The sequence below is a fragment of the Lemur catta genome, chromosome 19, assembly GCF_020740605.2.
Source record: "Lemur catta isolate mLemCat1 chromosome 19, mLemCat1.pri, whole genome shotgun sequence".
Lineage (NCBI taxonomy): Eukaryota > Metazoa > Chordata > Mammalia > Primates > Lemuridae > Lemur > Lemur catta.
In genome coordinates, this window is record NC_059146.1 from 15,660,259 (window position 1) to 15,682,055 (window position 21,797).

At 36.7% G+C, this 21,797-nt stretch overlaps 1 protein-coding gene across 4 annotated transcripts in view; it reads left to right on the top strand.

The window, feature by feature from the left end:
- Positions 1 to 21,797, top strand: part of MTHFD2L (methylenetetrahydrofolate dehydrogenase (NADP+ dependent) 2 like) — a 76,454-nt gene that overhangs the window by 37,633 nt on the left and 17,024 nt on the right. For 2 of the 4 annotated variants that reach the window (XM_045532813.1, XM_045532816.1), the window contains 2 exons: positions 19,898 to 20,023; positions 20,624 to 20,797. In XM_045532813.1, coding sequence (XP_045388769.1) covers positions 19,898 to 20,023; positions 20,624 to 20,781 — 284 coding nt within the window. In that variant the 3' untranslated portion in view covers positions 20,782 to 20,797. Of the gene's footprint in view, positions 1 to 19,897; positions 20,024 to 20,623; positions 20,799 to 21,797 lie in introns of those variants that run through there. The other 2 variants (XM_045532815.1, XM_045532814.1) reach the window with 2 other exon arrangements.

The window sequence follows — 21,797 nt, forward strand, 5'->3', positions numbered from 1 at the left end:
TTCTCCTATAGATACCTTAGAAAAGGAAAATAAAGGAAGGGAAGAAAAAGGAAGAATCAAGCCTATTCAAGATTAACAAAATAGGAGCCAGGAGATTGTCAGGCCCCTAGGTGTGGTGACACTCTTAAGGCTCTCCCTCAGCCATATCACTGGGCACACCCTCCTGCCACCAGAGGGCACCTGTCATGTGAGCAGCTATTTTAGATGTAGCCAAGTGGGCCACGCACCATCCTAATCCAGGCCAGAAGACATTTTGAACAAAGACGGCAGGAACAAGTCCTGTTCCTTGCCTCGTGTTGATATTTCACCTCTGATGCCTCTCTCTAGTTACAAAGGTAGGCTGAATGCCAGAAGACAGCCCTGTATATAGCTCTGCTGTCATCCTGAAGAAATAAATATTTGGCTAATATTTATTTATTGAGAGAAGAAGATTGAAAATTTACAAGAAATAACTAAAGATTGCTGCATTTCCACTTCATTAATAACCACCTGGAGAATTTAAGGATAAAACATGTAGATGTTTGTAAATTTCTGAAATTATACAGAAAATATGCATGAATGTAAAAAAGAAATTCCATATAACCGGACAATAGGAGTAAAATATTACCAAAATAACTACACCATGCATTATGTGTGGGAAATAAACAAATACAATTAGCAGAGAGTATTAAAGAAGAAGATAGTGACCTAATGGCAGAGGTAGCTGGAACAGGGAGGGCTGGATCACGGTCATAACTAGAATGTCGGCATATATGGAAGCAGTCTCATCTAGAAGAAGTCAGAAAGAGTAGAAGGAGGAGGAGTGCGTGATAAGTCAGATTGATAATGTCTGAGAGATGAAAGTGAGGAATGTGGTGATGAAATCTTGAAATGGGCTTGCAGAAGAAAAAAGTAAAAGAAGAAACCACGTGACGATCCTAAGGCATGAATAATATTAGCCTGTGTTGATATTAATCTCACCCCTCCAGTTTGTCATAATACTAATCTTATAGGTTTCACTGTATATCACTTACCTTGTAACCATTTTCCTCCAAAATCGAGATTTTGACTAAGTTAGAAGCTCAGATCTGACAAATTGGACTCTGTCACATTATGCAGTTAGAAGAAAGAGGCTTCAAGTCCTTCTCGGAGTTCACAGAGAGAAATTGGTTTTTAGGGCACTTTGATGTACCATGGTTATAGCACTAAAGTTGTCTGTCATCTTCACTAGAGTACAGCATGCATAGGCCTGGTATTTTACTGTTTTAGCTTGGTAGGTAAGTGAGTAGAACAATATCTGACATGTAGTGGGTACCCCACAAGTGTGTGCTACATTGATTTTGAGATTATAACTAGAACAAGGACTTTTTCAGATTGATACAAATTTAGCTGGTATATTTTAATGAATATAATTTTTAAAAAATGTAATAATTATTCTAGTTATTGGTTGATTTACATAGTGTGGTATTATTTTGAGAAGCTACCAAAAATTCCTAGTTTATCATTGTAAAGTAGTTGATAAAGCCAAAAAAAAAGTGAAATTGTTCATAAAAGATTTGTTCATATCATTAAGTGGATGAATGAACTGATTTGAGGATAAATGTTGAGATTAGAAATTATGAGAAGGGTGAAGGAAGGGTAAAGAGACCATTATGGGCATCTAAAACACAGTAAGCAAATTGAACAGTTGAAAGGAAAGGCGTTTAGGGGGAGGCTCAACGAGCTTTGTATGAGGCTACTGATAAAGAAGGCAAAGAGATCCAGAATCGGGCTAACCTTCAAAGACTGTTAAATGACCATTGGGCTCTCTTGCATCTTATGCTTAAAGGAAACTGAGGGACATCCTAAGTTTGTAAAAGTTCTAGGAATCTTCATTATGCAGGCAGGATGGGCAAGTTTTTTATAGATATTGGTCCAACTGACCCTCCACCCATCTGAGTAAACTCTGGCACTACCTGTATTCAGGAGATGAGCTGCTGAGTCAATGCCACTTGCGTGTTAACCTCTGGATACAGTGTCACAGTGGTGACAGCTGGTGTTTTGCCCACCAAGCCATTCCCTCCAGCATGAGGAATGAACCTTCACAGTCATAACTCTAGCGTCTCTATTGCAACACATTTAATAACAGATACTAATATAAAACAGGAAAAATGGGTAATTCAGTAATTTGGAATATTCATGCTTACTTGTCATAAAATACAAAGTGACCAACTAACTTCCTTTCACCACTTCTCCCATCATGTTATCAAGTCTTGGACACACTCCCATCAAACATCATCGAGGGCTCAGTGGAGTTTTCCCTCTGATGATCTCCTCCTCCTTGGAGCAGGGTTAGTAGTTTTCAAGATGCCAGGACACCAAGAAGTTTCTCAAGAGGTGGGGCGTGGAAATAGTCTGCTCCACCGTCTGCAGCTCATGCAACCTGGGAGTGTAACTTGCTCACTCACAGTTCTGGTACTTCCTGAATGGATGCCAGTACATTCCATGGCATCACTCATGCTATTTCTCTTCCCATATCCTATTTCTTATTCTCCAGCCTGTCCCCTTTAGCCAGCCTCTGCTTATCCTCCTCAGGGTTCCTCTCCTCCTTCCTAAAGTCGTCATTTATCTCAATTTTGTCAATTATTTTCAATGGTATAGTGTAAATGCACAGGCCTTGCTAAAGTAAGATTGCCAGGATTTAAATCCCAACTTTACCACTTGCTAAGATTATTTGCACAAGGAACCCATGTATTTATCATATTGGTCTTAAGTTATTGATTTGTTTATTAATGGTTACTTATATTCTCAAAAACAAAATTAACATTTAAACATTGTGTATAACAAAGACTACATATGTCATTTAATATTAAGGTATATTTTGTTCCTTATATGTAGGTTAATAAACTGCTTTGACATATATAATGGACAAGTAACCCATTCTGTAGGCCTGTTATCATTACAGATCAGTATGCTATGAAGATTTAGGGATACACAGGAAGACAGAAGTCTGGGGTGTAAGGGGAAGGGAGCTCAAGTATGAGGCAGGGTGTTCTAGTGGAAGAATCGTGGTCTTTACAGTAAGAAAGATTTGGTTTCAATTTTAATTTAACGTTAAAAATCACACCTAATTTTCCAAGCTTCATTTTCAGCTACTGTAAAATGGAGGTAATTACACTGGTGTTACAGGCTACATTAAGAATTAAACGCCTAGCGCATACTGGCTGCTAAATTAACGTAGCTTTTCTTCCCTTCCGTCTGCTATGGTGTTGTGACTCTTTGACTAAAATTACAATATGCTTTAAATGAAAATATATGAAAATTTATCATGTAGCACCCAAAGAATTCTTATTTATATTGATAACATTTTGGTAACATAGATGGTAAAAAAAAAAAAGTACACAAACTTTTATATTTTTCCTTGACCCATGTTAGCCTTCAAAGAAGTAAAAACATTTCCTCAAAATTGAGTACCTAAGAACCACTCAAAGGTTTTCTTTCCTTTTATTCATTTGCCTGAGACCCTTGTATTTTTTTTTTCTCAACTTGCTCTAATTGCAGGGGCTTTTGAAAGGGGGTTAAAATCTTTTCACCTTCAAGTATTTTCACTTTACGGTATCAGCACATGGTAAGCAGAAGTTGATTTTTTCTCTGGAGGTTCTTCTCTCAACACATACATACACTTCTAATTTCTCGTGAGTAAAACAAGACTTAATAGCAATATCCAAAAGAACTTCTTCAGTAAAGAACAAGTAGATCAAAGATCTTTCTTCATTATGGAGAAATACACATTTCCTTGGAAATGTATTTTAAATGGTTAAATGATACACTATTCAAACTTAATTTTACTTGGTTACATATGTGTATTGTCATGGGACAGAGAGGTCCCTTTCAAGATATGTCTCTAGCCCTTGTCATTATCATTTTGTTATATTTTTATGACCAGGTATTTAAAAGGCCTATATTATGAAATATATAACACATACACAAAGGTACATAAGAATAATGTTAACAAAAGAATAATATGAATACTTATAAAATCTCCACCCAGATTTGTATGATCTGAATATTGTTATGCATATTCTCAATCTCAACATGCCATACATTTCTGTAACTTGCTTTGTTCTGATTAACATTAAGATTTGGAGATTTGCCCATGTTAATATGTAGCACTAGTTGTATAACACTCAATTGGCTGAGTGTCCATTTTCCACTGATGCGTATGTATGTTATTTCCAATGCATACCTGTTATGAGCAGTGCTGTAGTGTATAAGTCTGTACATGTTTTCTTGGGCTCATTCACCCATTCAACAGATATTAATTTTGTCGCTACTATGTATTAGGCCCTATGTCAGGTACTAGAAAAACAAAGATATGTAAAATATAGTTTCAGCTCTTGAGACTCTCAGAGCCTAGCAGAGGACAAAGATGTACAAACAAATTAGTATTATACAGTTTGCTAGTGCAATATTAGGGTGTGTGTGTGTGTGTGTGCATGTGCATAGGTATGTATATGTCTGTCTATCTAGAAAAAGAGAGAGAGACAGAGATGGAGACAGAGACTGAAAAAAAAACAGAGCATCATTGGAGAGGGAGTGATAGCTGTGTTCCACTGACTCTGATGATTAAATTATTGAGCTGTGTCCCATCTCACAGAATGAACAGAAATTCACTAGGCAGAATAGAAGGGAATGAGAGCTCTAAAATGCTCTCAAAGAAAATATTTACTCTTTCAAAATGATGGAATGATGGTACCTGACTATGAATGATAAAAGATGAAGACGAACCTTTGGGAAGGGCCAGCCAGCATAATAAATTGAGAGATTTGGATTATTGTATCCTGTAGGTCATGGGTAACCTAACATGATCATATTTAAATTATAGAAAAGTCACTCTGGTAGCCTCTGGGCAAGGATGAGACTGGAAGTCGCAATGGTGTGAGTCAAAACTAATACAGGAGTAGATGAAAGTGAGTGAGAGAGAGAGAGAGAGAGAGAGAGAGAGAGAGAGAAATAGACTAGAAGGGCTTACTGCCTTTGGAAACTGGGTATATGGTGTTACTGTTAACAAGGTAGCAAGGAAGCAAAGTTTGGGAGAGGGAAAGATCAGGGGGTGGGATGAGTTCAATTTGAACTTGAGTTTGAGATACTTGTATAGTCAGGTGGAAAAGTCCAGTAGAGAGTTGAGATATGTGGATTTGGGGTTTGGAAGAGAGCTCTAATCTGGAATGCTGAGTTTGAAAGGCATTAGCATTGGTGGTAGTACACATCTAGAATAGGGTGTAACCATCTAAAACAAGATTGTTTATATTGTGTAAGTTGAACAATTCTACTCTGACATGTTTGAAGAGCGTTGGTTAATTTGGTAAGTTCTATAACGTTGCATTCTTGCCTCTGTATGACCAGTGCTGATGAGAGATGGCCTATTCTTGCTCTAGCATTTACTTTATGTAAAAAAAAAAAGAAATGGTATTTTTTGAAATTTTGTTGTTTCATACATGTTGTTCCCTTATAGCCACAACCTTGATCATCTTTGAAAGCAATGTTTGAATAACATGAGAAAATGTCTTTGATAAACCAAAATATGCCATATGGAAGAGACAAAATTATGTCCTAAAAATAGAATGAGTGACTTTAACTTCATAAGTGTTGACTCTTTCACATGTATAAACTTAAGTTTTATTAATAAATGTTTTGAACAGCCTGTATTTTCTGTTTATGCTTGCACTTTCAGTCTGTGGATAGTGGATTTGTCATGACTACCCAATGCCTTTGCCTTAGTTCAGTGGATTTCCATTATATGGCGTGACCGGGTTATCCAATTGATCTGGTTTTTCCAGCTTGAATTCTCACAGCCTATTGCAATTTCACAGTATGTTTTTCCTACCACAGACAGCCTTGTTTTAGTAAACATATTTTTCCCTGCCTGTTATTTAATTATTTTAATGCTTTCTAAAACAAGAAGACATTGTTTTCTCAATCCCTTCTGGCTTGATTATCTGATTTCTGAGCCTGGGGTGCCTAAAGTTTGCTTGAAACATCTATTGACTTATTTACTCTTATTCTTTAAAAACTAGGACCTTAAAATGAAAGTTCTACATGTTATGGATATGCCCAGCAATTTTTTCTAGCCATCTAGTCTATTCTCTTTGGTTTCACTTGTTTATTTATTCTTTTACACCTGTGCTGTCCATTCAACTTTCCTGAGGGTCTGGTGAAAGCAGTTTATGACATGCTGGGGTCTACGTGCTAGTATGGGTTGAAAGCCCTCTCGGGTTGTAGAGTATGTGATCCATATCTTATAAAGAGCGGTGCCTAACACAAGTATATATTTTACTGGTATATCAGTAGATGATTTAAAATCTACTATAGGATTTCTGTTCCCTTTTTGGATATGTCCCTTGAATATTATCACTCTCTTCCAGCAAGGGACTCTAATAAATGTCATCTGGACTACACTAAAGAGAAGGTTTAAGGCATTTTCCCCCCAATACTTTCAATGGATTTACCTCTTTCTAGGTTTAATAATTTTTAATAAAACTTCCTTTGTATGAGGCTATATGAAGTCATAGTTTATAGTTGTAAAAAGGCTATTTAGCACACTTATGTAACGCATAAAATATGACTTAATATTATGTAAAATTTAAATACGTCATGCTAACATGGGATAACATGGTGCCTCTATTTAAAGTAGACAAGTTCTCTTTCAAGGATTGTATTGTGAATTATGAAGTGTAACAAAATAATAAAAGAGAAGGAAAATGGAAATACAAAGGACCTAAATGAGATATATGATGAGTAGGGAATGGTAAGAATTATAGTAGGACAGTATTAAAGTGAGTCTCACTGTATTGTGACCTCCTGCAGCCAGAACTAAGTCTTATTTATCTTTGTATTTCTTTTTATTTATTTATTTATTTTTTATTCTTATTGCAGCATATTGTGGGGGTACAAAAGTTTAGGTTATGTATATTGCCCTTGCCCCCCCACCACACCCCCGAGTCAGAGCTTCAAGCGTGTCCATCCCCTAGACAGTGTGCATTGTACTCATTATGTATGTATACACCCATCCCCTCCCCCACCCACATCTGCTGGACACCCGATCAATGTTATTCCTAAATGTGCTCTTAGGTGATGATCAGTGAAACCAATTTGATGGTGAGTACATGTGGTGCTTATTTTTCCATTCTTGGGATACTTCACTTAGTAGAATGGGTTCCAACTCTTTCCAGGAAAATACAAGAGGTGCTAGATCGCCTTTGTTTCTTATAGCTGAGCAGTACTCCATGGTATACATATACCACATTTTATTAATCCACTCATGTATTGACGGGCACTTAGAACCTTACTCTCAGGACTAGAAATCTTACTGTTGAAGGGATGAATCTCCTTCAATAGAAGTCAGGTGCTTATGTTGGTTTAAGCTCTTCTCCTAGAAGGTGAGGAGTGGCAGATGATCTTTTCAGGGCCCATTCAGCCTGAGAGTCTCTTTAATACCTTGTTTAGGGCTGTCCCACTTCATGAAGACTTAATATGGCATTGCGTGAGCACTATTGACTCAGAGCTCGCACCTGCAGAGTTTAAAGGTAAGGTAGGGAGGAGGCAGAGAAACAGCTGAGAAATGATGACTGCCTTCAGTGAAAGAACTAGAAAATACTGTTGCTTTACTTTCTAGTGTGGGTAGGAATGTGAGCCCTTCTGTAGGTGAAGTCATCATTCCTGTGGTGTATTCAGTGTGTGGTATTGCTGATGCTGATTTTCTCTTCCAGACATGTGTTGACTGGCAGAAAGAATATGATTTCATTAGATCTATAGTCACTATTAGTCGCGGCTCTGCAATAGCATCCACACATCTAATTAAAATCCAGCAAAATTAAAAAAGAAAAGGGATCAAAATGTTGCACGTCAATGCTTGTGTAATAATCCGTACAGAGGCGGTGTTTGAAATGTGCCGTGGAGAGTATGACAGTGCACCTGCTTACCTGCCTTAGGTGTGGCTTTGGGTTTGAGGGACAGTGATGAGGAGCAAGGGCTGTGTGCTGGTATATATCCGCTGCACCTCTGCAGGCAACTTTCTGTGGAAGTCCTTTCTTTTTCCCATTTATGTAATCAGAAAAAGGTTTCTAGCTCTGTCCTTCCATCTTTCATCTACTTGTATTTCCCCCAGATTTATTTCTGATTTAGTTAACTAGTAATTGCTTATTTTAAAATGACCTACCTTTGTTACAAAACCTGAGAATTAATGAGTACTACGCACGAGTACGGGCTGTATGAGTATGGTTGGAAGAAATTCAAATAAGTCATAGCTCTATGAGTGTGCAGATTTCAGGCGTTTCACTCGTAGTATTTTACTGATACATGCCCTTTAAATCGAGATAATAATATCAGAGATCAGATATTGCATTGTATAAGAAGGCAGGTACATTGCAGTAATGTTTCTGTTGAGTGATCTATTGTTGGTGTTTCATAATTGATATTTTCATTTATTTTAAAGATAATAAGAAAGATTGCTTGTCTCCATAAAATACACACACACTCACACACGTGTGCGCACACACACACATCCCAAAGAATATGTTACAATATACATCTTTCCCAGGATAGTTGGTCAGTGTATTTCTAAACATAACATGGTACACCACACCAGAATGAATGAGAATTCCTCCATGTGTACTAACAGTAACATATGTTCTTTTAGGTCACTAAGATATCACTGCTAGATTTACTTGTTTTGAATAAAAAACATTTGAAGGAGTTTCCCCCTCTACTTTATGATACATTTTCTGACATTTTATTGGAAGCTCTGCAAAAGAGTATTGAACAGCTTAGGAAGAACTCAGAAAATGGCATTAACTTTATGGTGGCCACTGGATTAGATAGTAAATTTAAGTAAATTTTTTCAAATATAAATAAATAAATTTTAAAAATTTGTTTTGGATACAAGCTTGTGAATGGACATTATCTCAGTTCCCAAAATACTGTACCTAGGAATTTATCACAAAGAGAATTATAATGAGGCTTACAGAGATAATATTCAATGATATCTAGCACAGATTTATTTATGATAGTAAAAAGTGGAAACAGTCTAAGCATCCAACAATGTAGAAACATTTAATGAATGATGGTATATTTATAAAAAAGAATTATGCAAAGCCAATTAAACTATATCTTGAAAAATACTTACATTATATCCATGATAAACAAATATACCACACACACATATACACACACACACTCACAAACAGAAAAACAAGAATGGGATTTAAAAATACAATTTGAGAAGAGTAGTTACTTCTAACATCTGATGGGTGATAGGCGATAGATAAATATTGATTCCTTCTTTATAAATCTTTCTCTGGATTCTCCAAGTGAATTTTGTAAGGTGTGTTCATTTCATAATTATAAAACAAAATAAAAAAATATTGAAATGACTTATTCCCAGTCAGTGGCAAGATTCCACCTTGCATTGCACAGTATATTATAAGCACCTATAAATTCTCCCAAAACAAAGCTTGTAGACAAGGTAACAGAGCTACCCATTAAATCCCTAGGAGTGAAGAGAGCTTTTTTTCATTCTCTCAAAGCACTTGTTCTTTCCTGACTTTGGCTTATTATACACTGACCTCACCTATGACAGTAGACTCCATGAGGTTTAGTCTAAAACACTGTTCAATCACATTATTTTTATATCTTATGGAGGACCAAAATTAGAAATAACACCATTCAGTTTGTTTATAGGTGTGACAGAACAATCTCTTGTTACTGTTTGTTCCAGCTGTTGTTATGTGCTTATTACATGTGTAAGGTTGGGCCTGTGGGAGAAAATGCCGCTCCCTGTCCGTGGGGGGTGGGGTCTCAAGTGCAGAGTGAGGTCATTCATTACATTCCTCACCACAGTGTTTCCAGTCTGCTGGGAAGTGGTAAGATACTCAGAGCAGAAATATGGATGAGTGGGGAGGTCTTTGCTTGGTGGTAGAGATAGGACCATCTATTGGCTTTGCAGGAAATGAGTCAGGTGCCCAATGATCTGCTTTTGTCAGTGAGAAGGACGATACCAAAGCAAAGACTGGTAGGTAGGTGAGTTGTGGTGGATTTGTACTAGCCCTCAGGGGTGGTTTGATTTCCTGCAAACTTAGAATTTTGCAAAAGCAGTGTCCCCCTCCCCCCATCATGCGCTTGACAGCTTTCCAATACTTAATGTTTTTTTCCTCATGAGATCAATAGTGATATTAATGAGTGTAATATTTATGTTGTATGATGATGTGTGACATTTGTAATATCTATAAAACTCAATGAAGTCATAGTCTCCAAATAAGCAATGCATGATGTCACTAAATCCATTCAAAATGCTAGATAGACCAACGGATTTTAATATTACAGAGTATGAATATTACAAAGTTTGTTGAAATGGATTCAAATTCCACATTGGAACTGACCTTTAAGAAACTATCAGTTGTCAAGTTTTGGTAGAGAATCAAAGACAGATACCCTCAATTATCATAAGAGGCTATTAAAACATTCCTCCCTTTTCCAACTATGTATGCGTGTGAGGCTGAACACACAAGCAGATTTAAGAATCCAGCTGTCTTCTGTTAAGCTGGAAATTAAAGATTTTCAAAATTGTAACAAAATGCTTATCGTCTCAGTACTGTTTTTGTTTTGGAATATATAATTAATTAAAATATGTTGTTTATTTTAACGTGTAATAGACATTGTTTTTTCAAAGGAAGGAAATACTTAAATAATTTATGAATTTTAATTGCTTATATGCTCAGATACATGGATATAAGCCAAATAAACAAAGCTCTTTTGAGTTTTCAATAATTTTTAAGAATGTAAAGGGGTTCTGAGTCCAAAAAGTTTGAAAACCACTGATTTGCATAATCACACTCTCAACTTCATTTATGTCCCTGTTCAAATGGCATATATAGAGGCCTATCTAAAAATTACAGCCTTTTATTTTTGTTTCTAATACTTGTCATTACCAGTGTATTATGTTTCTGTTTATTTGGTTTTTAACTATCTTCCCTATGAGAATGTAGGCTCCATTACGGAAGGGACTTTTGTCTGTCTTGCTCATTGCCTTATCCCCAGCACCTACTACCTGGCACATAGTAGCTCTATAGCTAATATGTGTTAAAGTAATGAAAGTATTTTGCTATGTGGATATTTTCCTGCTATTTTTCTGAATAGTGCTAAAACTTTAGAGGTTCCGTGTGTAATTCTTTTTAATTGTGCCTATCTTTAACTTATTATTACCTTTACTAATAATATTTTTCAGAGTCTCTGGTAGGTTTTTGTACTCCCTAACAAATCCAAGCAGTTATGGCATGGTGGGACTGCAAACTAGTGCAACCTCTATGGAAAATAGTATGGGGATTCATCAAAAAATTAAAGGGAGACCTACCATTTGATCTAGCAATCCCACTACTGTACTACTGGGTATTTACCCAAAGGAAAAAAAATCATTTGATCAAAAAGACACTTGCACTAGAATGTTTATTGCAGCACAATTCATAATCGCAAGGATGTGGGATCAACACAAGTGCCCATCAATTCATGAGTGGATTAATAAAATGTGGTATATGTACACCATAGAATACTACTCAGCCATCAAAAAACAGATTAATACCTTTTGCAACAATCTGGATGGAACTGAAGACCATCCTCCTAAGTGAAGTATTGCAAGAATGGCAAAACAAAACACCACATGAACTAACCAATCAGCACAGATGAAAGTAAAACTTAGCAGAAATCATGCAGGTGGGAGAGGGGAGAGGGGATGGGTGAAATCATACCTAATGGGTACAATGTACATTATCTAGGTCACGGGCACACTTATAACTTTGACTCAAGCAGTACAAAAGCAATCTATGTAACTAAAACATTCGTACCCCAGTAATATTCTGAAATTAAAAAAAACAAGGAAACACAATTAAAAAAATATATAAGTAAATTTTTAAAAAAGAAAAAGAAAAGAAATATATTTTGCTTCCTACTATTGCTGTGGAACAAGCCATGCCAAAATTCAGTGGCTTACAACAACTGTCATTATAACTCACCAGTCTGTGGTCTGTCGGGGAATTAACACAGAGGCTAGGCTCAGCTAATCTCAGGTTGATTGATTATTATGTTCATAAATCGGCTGGATTACTTATGCGTCTGCAAATCTGCTGGGGGCTCTGCCCTAATCTGGGTTTGTATGAGGCACTCTAGCTGTTTCCACATGTGTCTCGTCCTCATCCTGGGACCGGCATACAGGCCCAGATGTGACCTTCTTGTGGCGATGGCCGAAGTGCCAGAGGACAGGTGGAAACATGTGAGACCTCTTGAGGCTACGCTTAGAACTGGCACATTGTCCTTTCTGTCTTATTCTGCTGACAAAGTTGACCGTTACAGCCAGGCTCAGATTCAAAGTGTGGAAATTCAACTTGTTTAATGAAATGAACAGCCAAGTCACATGACAGTGAGTTTGAATCTCTGGGATGGGGGATAGGGAATAAGGAAGTAGGGCCTTTCATGCAATATATGACACAATTTATGACTTAATATATACTTACGCATATGTTTATATGTGTATGTGTGTGTGTGTATATATATATAAATATCCTTGTTTTTATATATATAAAATATATATATGTCTTTCCATGTGTGTGTGTGTGTGCATATATGTATGTGTGTATATACGTGTGTGTATACACACACAAGCACAAAGACAAAAGTTTTACAAAAGAATACTTGCCCTCACTCTGTGTCTTGCTCTTTGACTAGCAGCATCTTCCTGGGAACCTCTGAAGTCTAAGCTCTCACCACTTCCTCTTCAATTTTTCTGGCTTTACCTACTTAGCCCTTCCATTTCCTTGTTTGATACCCTTTGTTCCCTTAAAGTGCTAGGCTTTTGAAATCCTGAAGCTGGGAAGTAAGTTCTTTCTTCTCCACTTCTCTTTCTTGTCTGTCTCACTTTTCTGAGTCAACAAGCACAGAATGCCTCAGCTGCTGCTGGAATGCTTAAAAGAGGTGGGAGAGGGGAAGATCTAAGAATAAATATGAAGGGAACACCAGGGATTATAAAAAAGTAGTTTGTATCTCCTAAAGGTAAGGCCTTATTTGTATGTATTGTCCAGACTATCTGGCCTTCAGAACTATGTCTTTAAAACAAGGGGATTGTCTAAATAAAACTGTATACCTACAACCAACTGATCTTCAAAGGCAGACAAAAACATACACTGGGGAAAATAGACCCTGTTCAATAAATGGTGCTGGGAAAATTGAGTAGCCATAAGCAGAAGAATGAAACTGGATCCCTATCTCACCATATGTAAAAATTAGCTCAAGATGGATTAAAGACTTAAATGTAGGACCTGAATCTATAAAAATTCTAGAAGAAAACCTAGGAAAAACTTCTGGACATTGGCCTAGGCAAATAATTTGACTAAGACCCTAGAGGCAAATGCAACAAAAACAAAACAAAAGTAAATAAATAGGACTTAATTAAACTAAAAAGCTTCTGCACAGCAAAAGAAATAATTAACAGAGAAAACAGACAATCTACAGAATTGAAGAAAATATGCATCCAACAAAGACTAATATCCAGAATCTACAAGGAACTAAACAACAACAATAACAAAAAACATCAAAAGTGGGCAAAGGACATGAAACATTTCATATGGTCAACAACCATATGAAATAATGCTCAATGTCAGTAATTGCCAGAGAAATGCAAATTAAAACCACAATGAGATACCATTTTACACTAGAGTGGCCATTATTAAAAAAATCAAAAAACAATTGATATTGGTGAGAATGCAGAGAAAAGGGAACAATTATTCACTGTTGTTGGTAATGTAAATTAGTACAACCTCTATGGAAGACAGTATGGAGATTTCTCAAAGAAGTAAACACAGATCTATCATTTGATCCAGCCATCCCAATTCTGGATATTTACCCAAAGGAAAAAAAAAATAATTATATCAAAAATATACCTGTACTCATATGTTTATCTCAGCACTATTCACAATAGTAAAGATAGGGAATCAACCTAAGTGTTCACCAACCAATGACTAGATAAAGAAAATGTGGGATATGTATATGTGTACACACACACACACACACACACACACACACACACACACACCATGGAATATTACTCAGCCATAAAAAGAATGAAATAATGTTGTTTACAGCAACTTGGATGGAACTGGAGGTCAGTATCCTAAGGGAAGTAACTCAGAAAGAGAAAATCAAATATTGCATATTCTCACTTATAAGTGGGAGCTAAAAAGTGGGTATGCATGAACATTCAAAGTGGAATAATAAACACTAGAGTTATGGGAGGGGATTAGGGATGAAAAATTACCTATTGGGTAAAATGTATACTATTTGGGTGATGGGTACACAAAAAGCCCAAACCTCACCACTGTGTAATATTACATATCTATACAACAAAACTGCACTTTAACCGCCTAAATCTATATAAGCAACAAGAACAACACAGGGATTGGACTTACTGGTTTTCAAATTGAGCTCTGAGGAAACTAAGGGGCTTTTGGCTGGTTGCAGAGCTCTCCTCCACCTTTTCTTTTCAACTAATACATCTCTCCTTGCTTTGATCATTTTACACACTAAGCTTGGAAAATATCTTTCCTTTAAAGCAAGGGTCCACAAATGTTTGAAACCCATTCCATTTGACTTGAATGCTCTATGTTGCTTATTGCCCCCACTGGCCTCCAAGCTCTCCCCATAATCCACATGCACCAATGTTTATATGCAGAGAATAAGATTTGATTGGTGGAAGGAAGAAAAGAGAAGCATGCATTTGAACCCTACACACGTCCATTGGCTTTGCAGAAAAATCGTTCAAGGCAGAAGCTGATGGAACTACTCAAATGATCCTTTGACTTCCTAAATACAAAAGGATCCTGTAGAGTAGGACCCTGCTGGCCCTAAGTTCTGTAAGGAACCTAGCACCATTCTGGTACTTCAAGGAGTAGTAGTTTGGGGAGCAATCAGTTACTGTCCTTGGCATGGACATTATTCTCACAGCTGGTGTCACAGGCATACAGGTATCAAGATAGAAACTCAAAAAGCCAGGAAAAAACAAAAGGAACGAGATATGCTCTGTGGTCACTGCCACTGACTCACTGGTTTGTAAACAGTGCTTAAGGATTCCTAGAAATAACAGGAGGATCCTTAAGAGAAGACTCTGAAGTACTCTCATTACTAATATAGGCTCTATTTAGCTAAGATGCATTTAGCCATCATATTACTGTTTGCAAAGCAAATAGTGCTGAAGAAAGTCTTTCTAATGTAGAAAGAAACTTATACATTAATACAAATTCCATTCCAATTACTCTCGTTATTTATTTAGTAGGACAACTTCCAGATGAAGGAGTGATCCCCCTGAATAAGCATTTCCGTGGTGTTACTTCTATATCTGAATTAGAGTTCTAGTTTTGTTCCCAGCCTCACCTCTGACTCATCATTGTGAAACTAAGAAATCATTTAGCCTCTCAGCACCTCAAAAATCTCTCTTCTGTGAATGAGGATAATGGGTAAACCTTTTCTTGCTTCACTGAATTGTTGTGAAGTTTAATTAGATAATGTTTACACAGCTCTTTGAACTCTACTAATTAAAGTGATGTGTAAATATCTTTTATCAGGATGGCTTGACTGAGCTGTTTCATAAAGACTTAAAGATGACTACGATAGGAGGATCCATAGGGGAGGGATTACTTTTTTTTTAATTTATGTGAACTCAATTCTGAGGTTGTCAAATAAGCATATGAAAATACCCAGTTGGGGTTCTAATTGGTGAGAATAAGGATATAGCCTCACACTTGCTCAAGAGGTAATGGTTACATCTTTACATTAGGGAAAACTTGGTTCCTATGGTGTAGACTAGTGTTCTGTGTGCTTTAGGTATGGCCATCATTTTTTTTTATTTCAGAATATTATGGGGGTACAAACATTTTGTTTACATATATTGCCTTTGCATTGCCCGAGTCAGAGCTATAAGCATGCCCATCCCCCAGAAAGTACACACTGCACCCTTTAGGTGTGAATTTACCCATCCCTCTCTCCCTTCCCACCTGCCTGACACCCAATGAATGTTACTTCCATATGTGCACATAAGTGTTGATCAATTAATGCCAATTTAATGGTGAGTACATGTGATGGTTGTTTTTGCATTCTTGGGATACTTCACTTTGAAGAATGGGCTCCAGCTCCATCCATGATAATGCAAGAGGTATTAGTTTACCATTGTTTCTTATGGCTGAGTAGAACTCCATGGTATACATATACCACGTTTTATTAATCCACTCATGTACTGATGGACACTTGGATTGTTTCCACATCTTTGCAATTGTGAATTGTGCTGCTATAAACATTCTAGTGCAGATGTCTTTATTATAGAATGTCTTTTTTTCCTTTGGGTGAATACCCAGTAGTGGGATTGCTGGATCAAACAGTAGTATAAATCAACACACTGCTTCCTTCACTGAGGAAGTCTTGCTATGAAAAAATAAAGTTAGCTGAATTAAACAGCGTGTTTAAGTGATAGTATTGTTTCACATTGTGGCACAAGATTTTTGTCTTGTTCCAGAGTCATAATAAACAATTGAATCAACTAGTTTCCATATGCTATGGAAACTAGCATATATATGCACTGCTTCACACAACATGATTTCTAGATCTGTTCTACTCATTCTTCTCTAGAAAAGCCTCTGGAATACAACCAACCTTTCCAGAAAAAGTTTGCTAAAAATGCATTGAAAAATGCTATTAATACATCCTTATATCCTGGACACTCTAGTTCTTTAATGAATTTTTAATCAAGTGTAGCACCTTGTAAGAATTATATGTTTATCCCCTTCTAAATTCTTTCTGCTTCTTATAATCCATCATCCCAAAGTGACAACCTACTTGCTATTGTATTCAATGTTGTGCCATTTGCAAATATGGGCTATGTAGCTATTGCTGTGTAAAAAACCAAACAAACAAAGACAAAAAAACACCTCAAAACTCAGTAATTTAAATAATAACCTTTTTGTGAAAGCTATTTTACGAGTCTGTGTAGTTCAACTGGTCAGTTGTGGTGACCTTGGCTCATTTCTGCTGATCTTACTGCGCTTGCTCAAGCACCTGCCATCAGCTGGTGGTTGGCTGTGGGCTGATCACTCTAGTAGAGCCTCAGCTGAAATGACTCAGCTCTCTTCCGCAGGACTTGGATCTTCCCGTAGGTTAGCTTGAGCTCGTTCTCATGACCATGATGGGGCTCTAAGAGAGACATAAGACCTCTGTAAGCATCACAGTAGAGCAGTAAAAGGTGGAAAAATGGATCTGGAGGAGGACAAACGTAAAATAACTGTCACAATGCCAATATATTCTTCCAAATTATTTATAAAAATGTTTAACATGGCACTGACAACTATATTTCACAGAAGACATCAATAGACCTTGTTACAGATGTGTTGATCAACAGTTTTGGAATATTTTATTTAACTACTTATGACTCTACCAGTACATACTTTCATCTAACTCACGTTTTTCCATTATGTTAAGGGTTAAGTGAAAAATTTTATAAAATTTGATGCTGCGATTAAGAAATCTGTAGTTTTCTGAGCATAAATAATCATCACTGCATTATTTACAATGGCAAAGTATTGGAAATAATGCAGGAATGAATAACTTTTTATGGTAATCCATGATGAATTATTTCATATAGTTTTTAACCTTCACATAATTGCTGAAATGAGAAAATGCTCAGAATTTAATTTTAATGACAAAATGGTAAGATACATAGACACAATATGAATGAAATATAGGCATCATAATTTATATCTAATATATAAATACTTTGAAATACTAGAAAGAAATACAATAAAAATACTAACAGTTATCTTTGGATGGTAAGATAATAGTAATTTTTATTTTCATCTTAAACTTTTAGATATTTTTCCAAATTTTCTACAGTGCACATATAAAAATGTCATTATCAGAAAAAAGTAAACTTGGAACTTAATTTTCTTCCCGTTTGGTAATTTTCCTGGGAATTAAAATCAAGCTCATATTTCCTTCTATTTTGAAAATTGTGGCGTTTGTTCATTGCCAGTCTTGATATTCTCTGAGGTGTTGTAATAATCAGAAGGAGGTTTGGATGTTTGCCATTAGCATGTTAGCTGGATTTTAATAACTATTTCATGAACATTTTCATTTTTAAAAATTTTCTGTAGCTATAATTAATGTATGTTTTCTTTTTCTCTTGGAAACCAAAAAAGAACCAGGATATTATGACTATCTTTAGAGGAATATTCAGTATCCATGCTAAATCCCATTAAAAGGATGAATTTCTATGTCACAGGATGGGAAAACAAGGGAAAAATACATCTCAAGCACTAATGCCTCTTTGGTCATTTTATTGTATGACTAAATAACTTATCTGACAGCTACATGTGGGCACCGCTCATTTGTTTAGCCTTTAAACTCTTACTAGCACTAAAAATCCTATGTCACAGGTGACATTTAAGCCATTTGGAATACTTAAATGGAAAGCTAGAAGAAGGTCTCTGACAACACAACAGGTAGGCTTTTCCTGCAAGGGATTTAGAATATGAAAGTGAGTAAATCACCTACCAGACACAGTGGCCACCAGAGAGCATTGTATTAGAATAAAGATGACCACAAATTCTTTGATTCTCCTCCCACTGAGAAGTGGAATTTTTCTTCCTCCTCTTGAATCTGAGTGGACTGTGTTACTGCTTGACCAATAAAATATGACAGTGACATTACGGTAGTTTCCAGGTTCCAGGCTTAAGAGACTGGTAATTTTTACTTTTTGTCTGTTGGAACACTCAGTCTCAGAAGCCAGCTGCCAGACTGTGAGAATCCCACACTCACACGCATGTGCTTCAGATGACAGCCCTGGCTGAGCTCCCAGCCAGCCACAAGCACCAGCTGCAGCCATGTGAGTGAGCCATTTTAGCCTAGTCCCGCCTTTAGGTGACTACAGCTTCAGACACTATCTGACTCCAGTTACAGGAAAGATCCTAAACCAGATCTATCCAGCTGAGCTCAGTCAACACATAGAACCATGAGACTTAATAATAAATTGTAGTTTTAACTCACTAAATTTGGGGATGGTTTGTTAAACATTAATTTAAAAATAAAATTGGGACATTAACCATTGTTAGCTAGTACTGTTGTACTTGAAACAAAATTTGAAAATAGGTACAGGAAACAGATGGTGACATAAGATCTCCATAGATCTGCCTTTTAAGCTGCAATGGAGCAATAGTGAGAAGAGCTTACTGTGCATTACACCTTTCCGTGTCATGTACAGACATAATGAATCAAAGAAACCAAGAAAAAATAAAAGGAAGCTCAAGATATTAATAGCACGTCATGTTTGAAGTGGATGAGATGCCACTATGTTTATGGCACTTTACTGTTTACCACAACCCTGGGGAATATGAATAATTATTATCCTCATTCTTTCTTTTTCCCCTTCTTGCCCCCTTTCTTTCTTCTCTCTGGCTCCAATTTCCAAGTTGCTTTTGCCCCACTCCACCCAACCTCAGCAGGAGCCGGTTTCATGTCTATAATCTGCCTGTCCTATCTATTGTAGCTGACATGCAAAGGGGTGCTGCTCAAGCTGGCATCCCTATGGAGAAGTCACATCAGCAATCTCCAAGGTGAGGGGGTAACTTGGCAGAATTTCATCCACAGAAACTCCCATGTGCTACCTTAGTTGTCTTTGTTCTTCTGCCAGATCAGAAATGATCAGAGTGCTGTTGGCATCTTTTCTTAGGAGCACTGTATTTTGTATGTTGTTTAAAGCCATGAGAAAAAATATGCAAGATGTATATATAAACCTTTCTTATACTCAAGGACAAAGCTTAAGGATTATTAAGAGTGGTTTACAACTCTGTTTTGTTTTCAGGTATCCCAAAGTTGATTACATCTGATATGGTTAAAGAAGGTGCGGCTGTAATTGATGTGGGTATCAACTATGTCCATGACCCAGTGACAGGAAAGACAAAATTAGTTGGAGATGTGGATTTTGAAGGTAATAAACCAAATATCTTTTGATGATTGGAGGAGAAAAAGATTCTACCTTACATATTTTGATAGTAGAAAGAGAAACTTTCTATTGTGATGGGGACATTGTTAAATTATTAATCATCACCTCTTTCCTCTGAGGGAAAAAAGTTTAATCAAATTTATATATTTCCTTTTTCCCTCCCTCTCTCTACCTCTCCCTCCCCTCCTTCTTTCCTTCCTTCCTTTTAATTATACCATTAATATTTGGTTTGGGGATCAAATTTCTTGTAGTACAGTTTTAGTGAGACAATAAAATTTCAGCTGGCCTTTTATAGTCCTGGGCATTATTGTGATTTGGGGGATGTGAGCATACCTATGCGCTATGCTCAGCCATTCACTCTTAGAGCCAGAAGGCATCTTGGGGTGAGTTTGCTAACCCTAACCATGTTTCAGATCTAGGCAGTTATCTGGATCTAGGCAGAACTAGACAGTTATCTACACTTGTGTTTTACAGAGGATGAGGAAGAGGAGCTAGGCTAAAATTTCTATGGCCAGTAAAGGATATAAGGTTGCCAACGTATAGTAGTAAAGAAACAAATTCTAACCCAATGCCTTCTCTCTACAGATGAGGAAACTGAGCCCCAAGACAGATATGTTTCTAGATGCCTGACTCCTAATCCAATTTTACTTCCAATATCTTTGTCAGATATTTACCTGCATTCAGGTTTTCAGTATAGCCTAGGAGTCTTGGATGTCTATGAAGGCATGAACAGGGTAATGTAAGTGGAGATGTTTTTATATTAGAAATATTTCATGGATAAAACTGATCATTCTGTCCCAAAAAAGCAGGGCCACATTAAGAACTTCATTAGTTATAGGTATGTCTTTCCAAAATGCAATTTTTTAAATAATTTAGATTTTAAATTTTCACTTGGAACCTGATCATTAGCTGATGGCTTACCAAATCCTACCATGTTGGTCTAGCAATTTTAATGAATAAAATTGAAAATTCAGATCATCAGAAGTGTCCTAGAGTACTGGGCCCATGTAAGTGAGATTCTGGGATACACCAAGGACCAGACCCAGGTAAGCAATTTGAGTGTAGTGCTAGCAGAAAAAAAAGAAGAAAACCTTAAGGACACAGATATACAACAATATATTCTAGGGACAGAATGGTAAATAAGATCAAAGTAGAGATTTACCTTGTCAAAGAACACTCCTCTGCCCTCATTGACTCTAATGCGTAGGGTCCCAGATATGGGGGGAACTCTAGTCAAGAAGGGATGGCTCTCCACACGAACATGTGTGTCTGTATGTATATGTGTGTGTGTTATGTGTGTCTGTATGATATGTGTGTGTGTTATGTGGGTCTGTAGGTATATGTGTGTGTGTGTGTGTGTGTTGTGTGTACGTGCTGCAATTCTTAGGAAATGACCTCATTATTTTATCTTTCATGTTCAATCACTCAAGTCAGATATCAATAATTTATTTCAATTTCCAAACTTGAAAGAGTCAAGATGCATTTCATTTTAAAACGTGGTCTTATTTAATTTTTTGCACTGTCATTCTGTTTCTTGATACCATTATAGCTACTGTGCATTTATTGCAAAATCTCCACACACGTATAAGGCACCCAGATGGCACTGGCAACATAAGATAACAAGCTTGAGGCAAGAAGAGCTGGATGTTTGCAATTCACAACCTTGATAGTGATTGTAGGGCAAACTTACCCAGCAGATCGCCGTATTTTGTAAGAATCTTCTCTCATAGGATATTTCGCTGGTCTCAGATTATTTCCA